A 15,571-nucleotide genomic window follows, 5' to 3' on the forward strand; every position below is an offset into this window, starting at 1 on the left:
CTGGGAGAGTCATGCCGAGGGCTTGGAGGTAACCTTTGCATCCAGGATTGGAGCGCTGGCTGAACCTCTGCCTCTTCCTCGGAAGCCTCTGGAGCTAGTAGCCGCTCCCCTCAGCCTACCCCTGAATCTGGGGGTGGGCCGAAATGACCGAAAGGACTGCCCTCCAGTAGTAGGAAATTACCTACGTGGGGGAGGGGCTGCAGTGGGCAGGAACTGGGACTTACCCCCTGTAGCCTGTGAAATCATTTTGTCCAATTCTGGACCAAAGAGGGCCTCACCAGCAAAAGGTCATGCTTCCACCGCCTTCTTGGAATCGGCATCTGCATTCCATTGTCTCAACCAAAGAGTACGGCGAGCAGAAACTGAGAGGGCAGAGATACGAGCCGCAAGCATACAAACATCTGAAGAGGCTTCTACCAGGTAACCTGCAGCCTCCCGTATGTGTTCCACTAAGAGCAACATATCACTTGCCCCTGGGTCTAGAGAGGAGGCCACCTGGGATGCCCATACCTCCATGGCCCTATTGACCCAACATCCCACTTGTGCTGGACGTTGTAAAAGACCTGCGGCTGAATAAATGTTCTTCAGAGCACTCTCTAACCGCCTATCAGACACATCTTTAAGGGTAGAGGCTCCTGGAATGGGTAACACTGTCTTTTTGGACAAGCGTGATACCGAAGAATCAACAGCAGGTGGCGTCTCACATGCCTTCCTAGCATCCTTAGGAAAAGGATAGGCAGTGAAAAATCTCTGAGACACCTGAAACTTTTTGTCTGGGTGTAACCAGGCTTTTTGCAAGTGTTCATCCAGCTCCTCTGAGGCTGGGAAATATGCAGACTGTTTCTGCTTTTTAGCAAAGACTGAGGGACGCGCAGCGGGTCTCACCTCCTCTGTGACATTGAGGGTTAACCTGACTGCTTGTATTAAGTCCTCTAAACCCTGAGAGGGGACTTCAGTGTCCTGTATAAGCGGAGCATCAGGCTCAGCATCAGGCTGAGCATCAGGGTCATGAAATTCACCCTCCTCCAGAGCTGGCATGTCATCATCTGTATCATCTAACAGAGGGACCTGAGGAAACATCCTATTAGCAGAAGCCAGTCTAGGGGGAGGGGGTGTAGAGGGGTCTGCATGCAATGCTCTGGACAGACTCTCCACAGCAGAAGTTAGCTCTGCCTGCTGATCCCTGGCTGCATCCCTATCTTGTCTGGCCGAAGATAACTCAGAAGCTAGCTGAGAAATCACTGTAGACAACTGAGAAGCCCATACAGGTATATCCTGCCCCGATGTTGAAGGGGTGGGGGCTGGGGATGCAGCACATGAGGGACATAAAATGGCGCCCCCCGCGTGTGGCGCGAATTTATTGCTGCACTTCTTGCAAGCAATCTTTTTACCAGCCATCATACACTCAGCAATCTTACACAGAAAGTGAAAAAGATGGAAATACTGGACAGGAGAGGAGGTATAGAAACAAGGCAGAGTCTGCCACAAGCCTGATACGCGCACTGTATATAAATATAACTTGCGCCGGCTAAGGGACCTTTTTGGACACAGTCCAAGCCGCCCTGACCTCCTATGTCCCGCTGTGACTCACTGAACCAGGGTCACCGGCACTTCCAGACACCTCGAGGGAGCCGCGGATCACGCTGCTGCTTCAATGGCTGCCGCTCCTACAAAGACGGAGGAAGCAGAAGTACCCAGCATGCCGCACTCTCGCTCCTCAGTAATGGTGCTGTATTTGAAAAGTGCGCTGCCGCGGCTTTTTACACTGAATCCCCCGCTAACGGGAGATCAGTGCTATACTTACCCCTGCCTTAGCTGTAGGGTGCGGCATGCTGACAGGTCCTCGAGGCGCGCTGCAAGCGACGGGACCTCAGGATCTGTGGATCCTGTAGCCAGGTACCGGAGGCAAGCTGCATGCAGCTGCGACCGGACCTGCCGACAGCGCCCGCGTCGCAGGCAGGTAGGGACAGGGAGCTACCTGCCTGTCCTCTTGCTGATTGTAGTATCAATTTACATTAAAAAATATATAAAGCTCAGGAGTGAGCCTTGAACGCACCCAGCTCCCGCAGGGCACATGCTAAGACTGCCTAGGAGAGGAAGTAGAAGGGGAGGAGTTAGTCACTGTTAATTTATTCTAAAGTGCCCAGGCTCCCTGTGGTCGCCTTCTATTCCCCACTGTAACTCTCCAGTGTCACCTAGTGGAGGAAAGAGAAAAGTCTTTTTTCCACTCCGCTCTGGGAACCGGGATCACCACACCCTTCTCTAAAGGAGAATGAGCCGCTCCCAAGAGAGCTGTATGGAGCCGAGCCTCCTTTGGTATTGGCGTGGGAATGAATCTTCTTGGAAGAAGACCTTTGAAGGGTAATTCAGTAACCCTGGGTTATAATTTCTAACACCCAAGAATCCCAGTCTAACATTGCCCATGCGTCTTTGAACAGTGTCAGACGTCCCCCCACCTTGACCACCGCCGGGCAAAACCGTTGGCAGTCATGCAGAGGGTTTGTCCTCTCCTTTTGTGTTTGGGTTCTTATGAAAAGAACCAGATTTAGACTTTTGGGGCCTTGCCCCTGGAGGACTGAAACTTTCCCCTAAAGGTCTGCCCTCGAAAGGACGCACCTCCTCTAGGGGAGGGCCGAAAGGACGGCCTGAAAGCAGAAAACCTTGATGTCTGCTTGGCTGCAGGGGCTGGCAGGAAAGTACTTTTGCCACCTGTGGCCTGCTTAGTAATCTCTTTCAGTTCCGAAGCAAATAACAGCTTTCCTTTAAAAGCTAATGCCTCTAAGGCTTTCTTAGACACATTATATGCCTCCCAAGCCTTAAGCCAGAGCACTCTCCTGGCATTTACAGACACTGTGGAAACTCTGGCAGCCATTTTGAGACCTTCCTCCTCAAACTCCAGTACATGCTCTGCAGCTGCTCTTAAGCTTCTCCGCAAGCAATAACACACAAGGGTCAGCGTGTAAATAGTGCACAAATTACTGGCCCACACGATCATGGCCTTAGAGACCCAGGCTGAAAGAATCAGAGGGCGTAGGGTGTATCCCACCCCTACAAATATTGCCTTGAGGTTACCCTCCAGCTTTTTGTCTACGGGGTACTTAAACGCTGCTTCCCCTTGTACTGGTAGCACAGTGGCTTTTGACAAACGTGCCCCAGAAGCATCTACCACTGGAACTTTTTTCCAGAAGTCAGCATGCGCCTCAGGGCATGGGGTACAGGCTTGCAAATCTTTAAGGCATCTGAAGCCTTTTATCAGGGGTTTCCCAGGCCCCTTTGCAGGAAAAGTAACTGTTTCTTTACTCTGTCTCTTAAAAAACACCCTTTGCAGGAGTTTTATCCTCCACAGACAAATTCAATGCCTGTTTAACAGCAGTAATAAAATCCTCCCCCCTGAGGCTGAGGACTCTTCAGAATCATTACCCTGCACCCAGGGAATGTCTGAATACTCTCCTTCCTCATCAGCAGCTAACATGGCACTGAATAAGACCTTTTCGGGGTCCCCACAGAATCACCATCAAACTTGTCCAACAAGTAATTAAACCTGCTGATTCTCTTAGCAGTATCCTGCATAATAAGACAGGATCTGTCTGGATCAGAGGCAAGGAGCCAGAGGACTGCTGAGATAATGGCAATGGTCTAGGGGAAGATACCAGCACATCACTCTGCCTGTCCAGCAATGCACCAAAGCATTAACCGACCTGCCCAGGGACTTGCCCACACAGGTTCCGATAGCACTACCCTCTGGAGTTCACTCCCCATGGGTTTCACAGCAGCGCAAGCAATACATAAGCCCCCCCCTGGCCATCTGCTCAGGGACAAATTTCAGTGTACAACCACTGCAAGCGCTCAATGCATTTAAGGCTCCCTCCCCCAGAACTACAGACTGTTGCTCAGACATGATGTTCTCAAATAACATAGTCACAGTGCATTAAATATACAGGCATTATATACAGTGTACTCAGTCACTTAGCTGTCTGTAGTCTTCAGTATGGGGAAAACGATGCCCAGGAAATCCAAACACTCTGTCAGGATCTGTAAGCCAGCTCAGCTCCGCTGCAAGCGTTCCGAATGGCGCCAAAACAGAGTGAGGGAAGAGACTTCAAGTCCCTGCTGCTGCGGGGTCTGTGACTTTTGGCGCCAACCACCCCCAGACAGCCGCTCCCATTGCAGGATTTCCTAGTTCCAGTATCTCCCCCTCAGCTGGGGACCACTCGGAACATGCCTGTAACACACTGCTGTCCTCTCATATAGGAGCTCAGTGTGTAAGCTCCGCAGAAAATGGCCGCCGCCATCACGGAGCGCCTGTCCCCCATGATCCCCACCTAGCGTGAAGCCGGTTTCAGAACGCTCCGGAGCCCAGACAGCTTCTTAAAAGAAGCTGTAAGCGCTGCACAGGGAGGCCAGACAGCGTCTCCCCTGTGCACAGCGAGCTGACAGGATGCGCTTCTGTCAGCTCCTGCTGCGCTAGCAGTGTGAGGATTCACTAATGAGAATCCTCACACTGTGCCTACCTAGCTAGAGTAAAAGTTAATAAAACAATAAAAACCCTAACTAACTCTAATTCTTCAGCTGCTCCAGCAGCCCTTTAGAATAGCACCCACTCCAGTGGGCACCTAATACGAACTGAGGAGTCTGGGATGCAGTAGGGGAGGAGCCTACCCTCTAAAGCTTTAGGATAGGTGCCTGGCTCCTACGGACCCTCCTACATCCCAATGTGAAGCTGTGTCACCAGGACCATTGAAAGAGAAATAGTTATTGATACAGAAGGATAGATACTGTATTCTTTATTGCATCGATTCCACCAGAATGCAAGGTTCTGTGACTGGTTCTGGAATTTGATAAGCTTGCCTGAAAATATGTTTTTAGGGAACGCTTATAGGGTTGGAGACTTCATAGCCTATAATAGGCTCCAGGTGCCCTAAACTTGACCCCTGAGGAAGTCCCACATATTAAGGAAGAGGAAGAATCGTGTTGGCCATGAGGAGCTACGTCTCCATGGCTGATGCAATATTTATCAGATAAGCATTTATGTTCTTTTACATTGTACGAGTCCACATTTGCCGCGGTCTATTTTTTCATGTGTCATATAATAAATGTTATAACTGTTATTACACTGTCAAGTAGGGATGCCAATCCCGGGGCATTTTTTCAATCCCGGATTTCGGGATTGAAAAATGCTCAATCCCGGGATTCTCGGGATCCCGGGATTGGCATCCCTAAAAGAAAAACATGCCCTGTCCACCCGTATAATCAACATGGCGGGGGGGGGGGTGGACATGGTCGGGCGGGCATGGACATGGGGGGTGGGCGGTTATCGACATGGGCGGGCGGGTATCGACATGGGCGGGCGGGTATCGACATGGGCGGGAGGGCGGGCGGGTATCGACATGGGCGGGAGGGCGGGCGGGTATCGACATGGGCGGGCGGGCGGACAGAGCAGCGCTGCAGGGGGTGCCTGCTGCAGCCCCGCAGATTACCTTAGGCGGGCTGCAGTGGGGCACATAGCGCTGCGGACGCTGCGGGGAGGTCAGTGCGGCCGGAAGCAGTCACCTGTGATAGGCTGCTGTGGCCTGCGCAGCGTGACAGTCAGAGGTCACGCTGGGCAGGCCGCACGCCGGGGTTGGGAACAGCCGGGCAGCTTCTGAGCGGGTGCTCAGAAGCTGCTCGGCATTAGACTGCGCGTGCGCAGTCTAATCCCGAAATCCCGGGATTGGATACTCCAATCCCGGGATTGAAATCCCGGACATTTTGGGGCCAAATCCCGGGATCCCGCCGATCCCGGGATTGGCCACCCTACTGTCAAGTACTCTCTTTTATTTTGAGAGTTACATCCTGAAAGTCCTGAACAGTCCTTGCACTCTGTACATAGAGACACTCAAAAAATGTGAGTTACTGTATACTGACTTTGTGAATATTTGAAAAAAGCCCAGTTGCAAAAACGGGGCAATCTTGCATGCACTATGTTGGAGTGTTAATTTGTACACTATTATGACCTGTTGAAATACATTTTGTACTGGCCAAATAGTTAGGGTGTAGCGCTTAGTGTGTGTGTGTGTACGCAGGTTTGTTTGTTTGTGGGAGAGAGATTTTGACCCTCTGCTTAAATTGGGGCCTGCTTCAATAGATTCAATACTTGAATAGATAAAGCCAACCGAGGGAAATGCTGCATTCATACCATGCAATAAAAGGCAGCTAACGAGATCATTAATGATATTCCCAGAGCTACAGAATGACTGATATATAGAGCACATTCACTGAACAATTTTAAAAGACTAAAAAAAGTTTGCTTAACCACTGACCAAGTTGTTTTACAAAAAATCTATCTTTCCTACACATTGAACGGCAGGCATCAAGGTCATAAACGACATACAGTAGCAAAATTGGACTACATGTACAAACAAGAAAGAAGGTAAAGAACTACCCATGCACGAAAAAAAACGAAAGCCTCTAGGGGGCATGGAGGAGGTGGAGACTGGGCTTTACTCAAAGAAATCTAATCTCCTTGGTGCCTGTAGCTCCACAAACACCCCAGTGTCCACCATTGGCATGAAATAAAAAACATTGTTAACGATTTCTTTAGTGTGTATAGGGCTAAACTGTAGCTATAATATATCTGCCATATCTCTTATATATTTGGCTACATCTGTCACTCAAAATGTGTGTCTATAACGCTGGGTGGAGCCTCTGACTCCGCCCACACACTCACATAGTGACAGAGAACCAGCCCAGCGAGCCCACAGTGCCAGACACCCTCTGCCTCCCCATGCTGCCCGGCAAAGACACTGCTACTCCCCAGCCACCAGGTGAGCGCCCTGCAATTCACGGACCACCCGCGTCCCCCTCCGACGATTAACGCCCCCCCCCCTCTCGCACAATTCACGACACCCCTCCCGCAATTCTGCCCGCCTCGCCCCCTCCCTTGATTCACAGCGCCCCTCCCGCAATTCACGGCACCCTCTCCCGCTATTCACGTACCCCCGCAACCCCCCTCCCGCAATTCACTGACCCCCACAACCCCCCTCCCGCAGTTTGCGCCCCCCTTCACGCGCGCCCCCCCCCTCCCCTCCCGCGATTTGCAGACCCCCTTCCCGGCAATTTCACCCCCCAGCGGACCCCCGCTCCCACATTTCACGTACCCCCGTGAGAATGGGGGATCCTGTACCGCCACAAGCAGGTGCTGCCCCCTAGGTGGGAAATCTGGCCCTGGCTGCCGCACTGCAGGTTGCCCCACTGCCAGAAGTGTCCCCACGGTCCTCTGCACCAGCGCCACAACTTTTATCAATGTCTTGCCCACATACCACTATTATACAGCCTCCTGCTCTCATGCACGCTCACTCCCTCCCAATGGGAGGAGACGCTCACCCACTGCCAGGAGCTGCATACTGTCCCCACCACCCTCCTCCAGTTCTAGGGATGCCCATTGATCATCAATGATTTCAAATCATCGATGGTTTATGGCCGATGTTGAATACATTTGCCATGGATGTGGGAGGACCAGATGGTTTCCCTACATCGATGGAAAAGGAGAACCGATCAATTTTTTTTATGGTGCCGGGACATGGAGCATAGCTCCACCACCCCACACCCGACAGTCCCACCACCGAGTTCTGATTGTCCCACGTCCTATTCAATCAGATATAATGGATGACCATCGATAGCTACAACAATCGATGTTTATCCAAGTAATATTTTACTATTATCGATGGCAGGGTGCAAAATCGCCATCAATGCCAACCATAGATGGCGTCTGCACCAATGCCCATCCCTACTCTGCAACAGGCAAAAACCTTTACTACTCGGGGTGAGCTGGGGTGGTACACGCTGGTGGCTTCTCCGGAGTAGCGGGGAAAGCGGGAAGCAGTCTTGCCGCGCTCGCCATTCACTGGACTGGGGCGCGCTTTGAATCTTGTGACGGCTGGCTGATGCCGGAGAGACTTGGAGCTCCCTGTCTACTTTACAACATTTCTCGGTGAGGCTGACTGACGACTCTTCAATGGTTTGTGGTGCCTGATTCAGTACACTTGGTGGGCCGGCAACGTTGTACCTGCTTGGATATTTGATTGGGACACTGCTGGGACACTGCTGACAGTGTTCTACTTTTGGACTTCCTGAGTTTTGATACTTTACCTACTGCATCCCCAGGACTACTCCTTATGTGATGAACACCTTAGTGATACTGTACTTCCAGTGACTATCCTGACCATTTCTCCTGTGTTCAGTACTGCTACTCATAACTCATTATACACCCTATACGTCGCCATGGATAATTCTATCCGTCATATACTGGATGCAATTTCTGCCTCTACCGCCAGACTTTTGTCCCAACTGGATGATGTGCTGGGAGGTGCCTCATCCTCTCAGCTTACTCCTGACTATAAAAGCAGAGTGGTTGTGGAAAACTTTCCTGCACCCAGTGCCCCTTCTGTCTACATACCGGACTCGGTTTTGACCATATGTGTCCCAGCAATCCTAAGTAAATTTGCAGACGTTTGTTGCAACATCTCTACAACTACTCCTGGTAGCAATGTTTCTCCTCGTCCACCTTTATGGCTGTCATTGGGTGTGATGTGATCCTGGATTATGCTTATTCCTATTTGCATTGCCACATTTACATGCTCTGGTCTCTCTCCTGACTTTAAAATAATTGCTATTCTCCTCCAGGGATCCGAGAGTTGACCTGATTGAAGTCTCCTAATCTGATCTATTCATATTATGCTATGCAGTTTATTTTTCCTTTTCTATATATATATTTTTTCTCTCAATACTATGCTCATTTTATCCTGTTTGCTGCTTTGTATGTGATACAGTGTTATACCTAGGGGAAAGGGATGGCAGATTTCCGCCTTAAGGTCCTACTCTAATAGCCCTTGACATATCCTGCTTTAACTATCCTTATTGAATATCCTATACATCCTGGGGTGGGGGAAGGATTTTTTATAGTTTAGTAAGTGTAGTTTAGTGGGTTTAGAGGGGAGGTTATTAGGTTTAGGGCTCCAGGTATTCCCAGGTTGGGGGTGGGAAATACAGGGTGGGGGGTTATTGGGAGGTTTGATTTGGGTCCATTTTTGGGGCTTTTTTTCTTTTCTCATTGTCAGTATTGATATGGTTTCTTTTGGGTTTATACTTAGTTGCTAGGGGACAGTGGTATTTTTTTCTGGCTAACCACTCTATATTGTAAGCTGGTGGTGTGCAATGAACCTTATATGATATGTCTCTACAGTCGTGTATCCTTCTAATCATCCGCTCTCGAAGACCCGGATGGCGCCTCTGGGTACTTGAATGTTTGTGTCTTTGGCTTTATCGTGGAATGAAGAAAACCTTATATTTCCTGCTAATTGTGTACGGGACTACGTACGTTTTGGTATACATGCCTATGTATTTATGTCACACTCTGGATATTGTATATTTCTTTCACACACCTACCGATGTAATGAAATACTACTGTCTGTGTTATCGTTTTGGGATGATTTTTTCAGCAAAATCAATAAAAATACTTATTTAAAAAAAAAAAAAAAAAAACACCTTTACTACCCCTCATGCCCACACCTCTATCACTACATTGCCTCCTGTTCTCCTGCCCCGTAACTTCCGCCAGTGTGGACCCGCTCACCCTATGTTGCCCACATTTCCCTATTATGCTTTACCACCCAGCCTCCTGCTCTCATGCACCCTAACTCCCACCCAGTAGGAGGAGACACTGACTCAGGGCCACCATCCTGTACTCCTGTGCTGCCACGCTGGACCCTCACCCACTGGCAGAAGCTGCACAGTGTCCCCCACCCTCCTCTTTAGTCCCCCTTATGACCAAACACCCCTATCACTACCCAGCTTCCTGCTCTCCTGAACCGTAACTTCCACCACTGAGGAGTCGCTGACGCTGTGTTGCCCACATACCCCTATCATGCCTCATAGCCCAGCTTCCTGCTCTCATGCACCCTAACTCTCACCCAGTAGGAGGAGATGCTGACTCGGGGCCACCGTCCTGTACTCCTGTACTGCCACGCTGGATCCTCACCCACTGGCAGAAGCTGCACATTGTTCCCCACTATCCTCTTTAGTCCCCCTTATGCCCACACACCCCTATCACTACCCAGCCTCCTGTTTTCCTGTGTCGTGACCTCCGCCAGTGGGGAGCCGCTGACTCAAAAACACCCTACTATATTATTGCACACACACACCTAAACAACACGCATGCACCCCCCCCCCCCACAAATGACACTGTACCCTCCACACTATCAATGTACATCTTACTCTATAACTGCTTTTTAATTAAACAAAACAATACACACCCCCTTCCAAATCATATGCTCTCTATTTAACACATTTCACCTATAACTCAAGTTGCAATACAGGCCATCTTTCATACAATTCTAACCATCTTTCTCACAATACAAACGTTCACAAATTAAGGGGGCGCAGCCCCATACGACAGTGTGAAGAGCGCTCGTAGGGCACGATGAATCACCTAGTCTATCTATATGTGGCCGCTAGAGAACAAGAGGCACCTAAAATTTCTGGATGAGGCTTGGTCCATGCTTCTACCAGTAACCACCGGTATCAAATAAAGGCAATCATTTTACATCCGTTATAAAAAGCAGGATAATACGATTTTTTACCAATTGTCACCAACGCACTTTAATCCATTATCATAATCCAATTACATGCAGTTTTTTTGGCGTCCAAAATAGGACCCACAACAGTGCCGTAACACATGGGATCCAGGAAAAATTTCCAATCCCATGTGTTACTGCAGTTTATACTTCAGGTATGTTAGGCACCCAAAGCATAATCCCTGATAAATGCTGCATATCGGGGCTATTTAGATTGCCCGGGGAGAACCTGTTAGTAGTGGTAAATTACTGTTGCTAATAGAATACCAGCCTAGATACATAAACAAAAAAATAAAAAAAATTAAAATGTAAACAAAAAAAATTAAAAATGTGACAGAAGTTTTCAAATTACGTCTAGCCTCAGAGTGAAAAAAATAATACACACGAGCCAAATTATAAAGAGTTCCCACTAATTGTTTCAAAACTTAAAGCTGTAATAAAGGACTTCTACATGGTACCAATTGACATGGCTTTTCAGGCAGAAAATACAATGGCATAATAAACATATGTAATCTGCATCAGACCTGATCATCCAGTTTGTAAGCATTATTTACCCGAATAGCAGCATTTAGATGGTGAAAGGTTTTATTAGCAGTCACCAGCGCTTCATCAACCTGACCTAGATCATTCTGTAAAAAGAAAAAGTAAAATACAATTACGCGTTAGCCGCAAATATAAACCACAGAATAGCACACATGGCTGCTTGTGCCCATCAAATTGTGCCAATACAAAAATATTTGAAACTTTAGAACAGGGTAGTTAAGGCCCATACACACTGGGCGACTTTGAGCTGAAATTTGCTCAAAACTGCCTGTTTGATCGGCTTTCAGCTCAAAGCCGCCCAGTGTGTATGCCCCAACAATGAGCGGTGAGTGCTGCTGCGCGCTCCCGCATCATCGCCGGGAAAGCCGCTCATCTGCTGGTTATACCAGCAGATGAGCGGCGTTGAGGACAGCATTGCATAGCTCTGCAATGCTGTCCTCCCCCCTACATCCCATGGTTAAGTGGTGTCACCAGGATGGACAAAGGAGAAAAGACTCAAATGCCCTGGGGCAATGAATCTGTAAATTTACCATTACAGGCATTAACACATAAAATAAGTGAAAAGTTCCAGGATATGTAGTGCTCATTCTAGCACCTGACATCTTTGAAAACCCATCCAGCTCCTCTTCCCAGCCTGGGGTGTCGCTGTCTACTGTAGTGCTTCTAGCACAGTGTGGTCTGTATATCAGCACTGACATGCAAACCAGACCTGTGCCAGAAACACTACAGCAGACAAGCGACAACCCAGGCAGGAAAGAGGAACTGCATGTATTTTCAAAGTTGGCATGTGCTAGAATGAACACTAATATGTATAAACATGGGCTGAGCCACCCGATAACATGTTATTCATTTATTAGGGGTTTTCTTTTTTTGGGTCTATTCAGATCCAAAAGAAATCCCTGTGTACTGCAGCCTCAGGGCTGCCTGAGTGGACTAATATAATGACCCCGGGGCATCCGTTAGGTTAATTAAATACCCACTCTAGGAGTTCAGCAACAACATGAAAAATTCATGCTTCTTTTATGGGGATGCGGTCAAAATCCCAGCGGTCAAAATACCGGAGCCGCAATGCCGGCACTTTGTCCCTCTACAGGCCGACTGCGTGGCAAGCGCAGCAAGCCCGCAAGGGGGAAGGGGGGGGCGTGATCCACGCCCCCCCATCCCCCCACCCGGCATTGCGGCAGCGGTATTTCGACCGCTGGGATGCCGACCGCCGGGATTTCATACTGTTCAGCTTTTATGTTAACATTAAAAGCAGCACTTACCTTGAAACCATCACAACTGGCCTGTTCAACATCTACGGGATGCTCACTATCATTCTCTGCAGATGAAAAAAAGGTGGTTAAATCATATGTAACCACAACACTTAAGGTCCATACACACCAGGCGATATTGCCCATCGTGTATGGACAGCGATGATGGGGAAAAATAGCTGGGCTGAAAATCGCTCAGTGCATACACACTGAGCGACATTCACACTGGTGGAGGACTTTCCACAGCAGGATGCTATGGAAAGCCGTCCATCCAGTCGCTCATCAACAGATACCAGCAGATGAGCGGTGGCCGTCTGCAATGATGCAAGAGCGCACATCTAGTGATTCAAGACCTTTTACTAGCTTAGTTGCCCTTCTCTGTACCTGTTCCAATTCATTTATGTCCTTTTAAGCTGCTGTAAACCTCTGTTGGATTTCCAGAGTCACCCGCAACCCTTCTTTGTACATGTCAATGCTGCTAAAACATTTCTGGTTGGTGGGTGGAGTGGTGCTTCGCCACTTAACAGGAATGACCGCTTTGGCGGAACTGTTAAGAAATTTTAATTAAGTTTTTTTTATACATTTTCAGGGAGCCCACCACTAAATTAAGAAGCCATAAAGCAGGTTTAGAGGGGACATCCGGTCCCACAATCTCAGCTCAGTGACATCTCGCCTTCAAACAAGTGCTATAACTTATACGCCAAGCAAAGAAGCTGGTCCAATAGGGTGAAGCACAGAAGACCGCAGCACAAATACACCACTGAGGAGCTGCAATAAAGATTGACACTAACAGGGTCCACCCTGGCACCTCCTTTTATAATCTCATACAAGCAAGAGGGCTGGGTTTGCACTGCCGCTTGCCTCCTCTGACTGTGCCAAGGTGGAAAAGCCAAACCTAGCCCTCCTGTTTTACCAGAGAACTCAACGGTGTGTCAGCACGTGAGTGGGCAGACGGAAGAGCTGACACCCACTGTTAACAGAGAACTCAGTGGTTTGTCAGCGTGGCAGAGGGAACAGCTGACAGCCATGGGTAAAAGAGCTCAGTGGCATGTCAGCATGGCAGGGGACAGCTGGAAGAGCTGGCAGCCGCTGTAAGCAGAGACCACAGTGACTGTATGCTACCCCACTACCCCGCTGTGTGCCGGCTCTGCTGCTTGCCTCCTGACTGTGCCACAGCGCGGGATCGCACATCATTAAGAAAAGAGAAGCATGCGGCTCACGTGCCACAGGTTGGTCACTTTTGTACTCATGTGTGTCCAGCTTAAGGAGACTATGAAGTACAGTATGACATTTTCCAGCATTACTACTCACCGATGTACAACCCAGCATTATATGGTCTGGCAAAATCTCTGCACCAAAACAATGCTGGGATTAGTAACTGTGGAAAGTACAGATGACCATACATGCTGCAAGGGTGTCGCACGATCCACGGGCATCCTATCACACAGCACAAAAAGTCTGTGCAGCCCGCGCTTTTTGAACTAGCGTCTGATCGCATTGCTCGCAAATCGCATGCAAATATTGTACCGTGTATTGGGCACCTTTAGTGATAAATGGATACATCTTAACCTAATAAAAAGTGTAAATAAGTAAATTATTCTGTGTTTTCTTTATGCTGTATTTCAGCAACAGACATACGTACCACTTTCAAGTTGTTCCAGGTCTGATCCAACAGCATCATCCACTGCTATACTCATGTTTGCACTGCAAAGGAAGCAAGATTCAGTACAGTGGCCCCAGAAGCACAATAAAGGTACAGTATTACTACTGCCACTACTACTACTACTACTACTACTACTGGGGGCTCCTACAGCCTATAAATATTGAAGCTGCAAAGTCCCAGGAACAATAAACAGTTAACAATGGGCGAGAAACACCAAACAAGCTACTCTAATGGGCCCTACACACATAGCGATGTGTGCAGGGCTACCTAGCTATGCTAGGTCGGGCTGTGCTGCGCCGCTATCGCATAGCACACAGAGCTGACAGCCCACACACAGAGCGAGCGGTCAGCTCTGTGTGCTAAGCGAGTAGACAGCGCCAGTGTTCTCCGGTAGGAGAACCCTGCCGATGCCGAGATTGATGGACACTGTCCATCAATCTCGGCCAGCGATAAAGACGCGTGGGGACGCGCACTGCTGCCGATATATTCCCCACATATACACCGATGTGAGGGCATTTGCTAAGTGACTTCGCCAAACTAAGCAAAATCGCTTAGAAAATGCCTTAATATCGGCATGTGTGTAGGCCGTATAATAGTGTGTACAAACGGTAAGATTTGGCTTCCGATGTTCCTGATATAGGGAACTTCGGAAGCCAAATTGCATGCTTTTTTAGGGCTTGCGAGCCCGATGCGCTGCCGATGCGCGCTCCCATGTGAGCGCAAATCGGCAGCCAGATAGGGCAGGCAACACTATATAGTGTAAATTGTGCCCCTATAGCATGCCGTGAGATGCGAGTCCCGATGCGATCTGATCACATCGGGACTCGCATAGCACGGCATATCCTGCCGTGTGTACACACCTTAACTTGTGAAAACACAAGTTCTCTATGGAGGGAACTGGGAGACAGACCATTTGCCCTCAATAGGTAAATCGCTAGATGTAGACAATCATTTCCTAGTGATGCAGAGAAATTATGGAACTCTTATTTTGTTTACTAAACACCAGAAATTTACAGAATTTCCTTTCCTGATGAAGTTACAGCAATTTGAGAAACAGGTTATATATTCCGGTGTACTACATACCTAATGTGAGAGTGTTGAGGACTGTGGGCGGAATGTATTAATATACATCGCCGCGATGCTACCGCATATGTACTAACAAGCATCACATCCCGTCGGCTGTCCGTGTCCCCGGCGTCTCCTCCTTCCCCCTGCAGCCGGATGTCCTCCCGGCTAGGACACCTGATGGGGGAGGAGGAGATCGATGGAGGACGGGAAGGGGTGATCGCATGGGCAGCGGGCGGAGATAGAAGCCCATAGGCTTCTATAGGGTATCGCCACCCAGAGGTGGCGATACCCTGCCCGGCGGGAGACGAGGCGGACGGGTAATAGTACATAGGAAAATGCGGTAAAACCCCTGGTTTATAGCATTTTTCCTTTAGTACATCCCGCCCTTTAACTTCAAATACGGTAGTGCCCTAAGGCTAAAAACATAGGCAAGT

The 15,571-nt window shown here is 48.9% G+C and overlaps 1 protein-coding gene across 3 annotated transcripts in view; it reads right to left on the reverse strand.

The window, feature by feature from the left end:
• The window catches only part of RNF17 (ring finger protein 17), a 221,197-nt gene that overhangs the window by 173,785 nt on the left and 31,841 nt on the right, over nt 1-15,571 (reverse strand). For all 3 annotated transcript variants that reach the window (XM_083169963.1, XM_083169962.1, XM_083169961.1), the window contains 3 exons: nt 14,049-14,110; nt 12,419-12,474; nt 11,165-11,239 (listed from right to left, as the gene is read on the reverse strand). In XM_083169963.1, coding sequence (XP_083026089.1) covers nt 11,165-11,239; nt 12,419-12,474; nt 14,049-14,110 — 193 coding nt within the window. The remainder of the gene's footprint in view (nt 1-11,164; nt 11,240-12,418; nt 12,475-14,048; nt 14,111-15,571) is intronic.

The sequence above is a fragment of the Crinia signifera genome, chromosome 2 (assembly GCF_055691185.1).
Source record: "Crinia signifera chromosome 2, ASM5569118v1, whole genome shotgun sequence".
Classification (NCBI taxonomy): domain Eukaryota; kingdom Metazoa; phylum Chordata; class Amphibia; order Anura; family Myobatrachidae; genus Crinia; species Crinia signifera.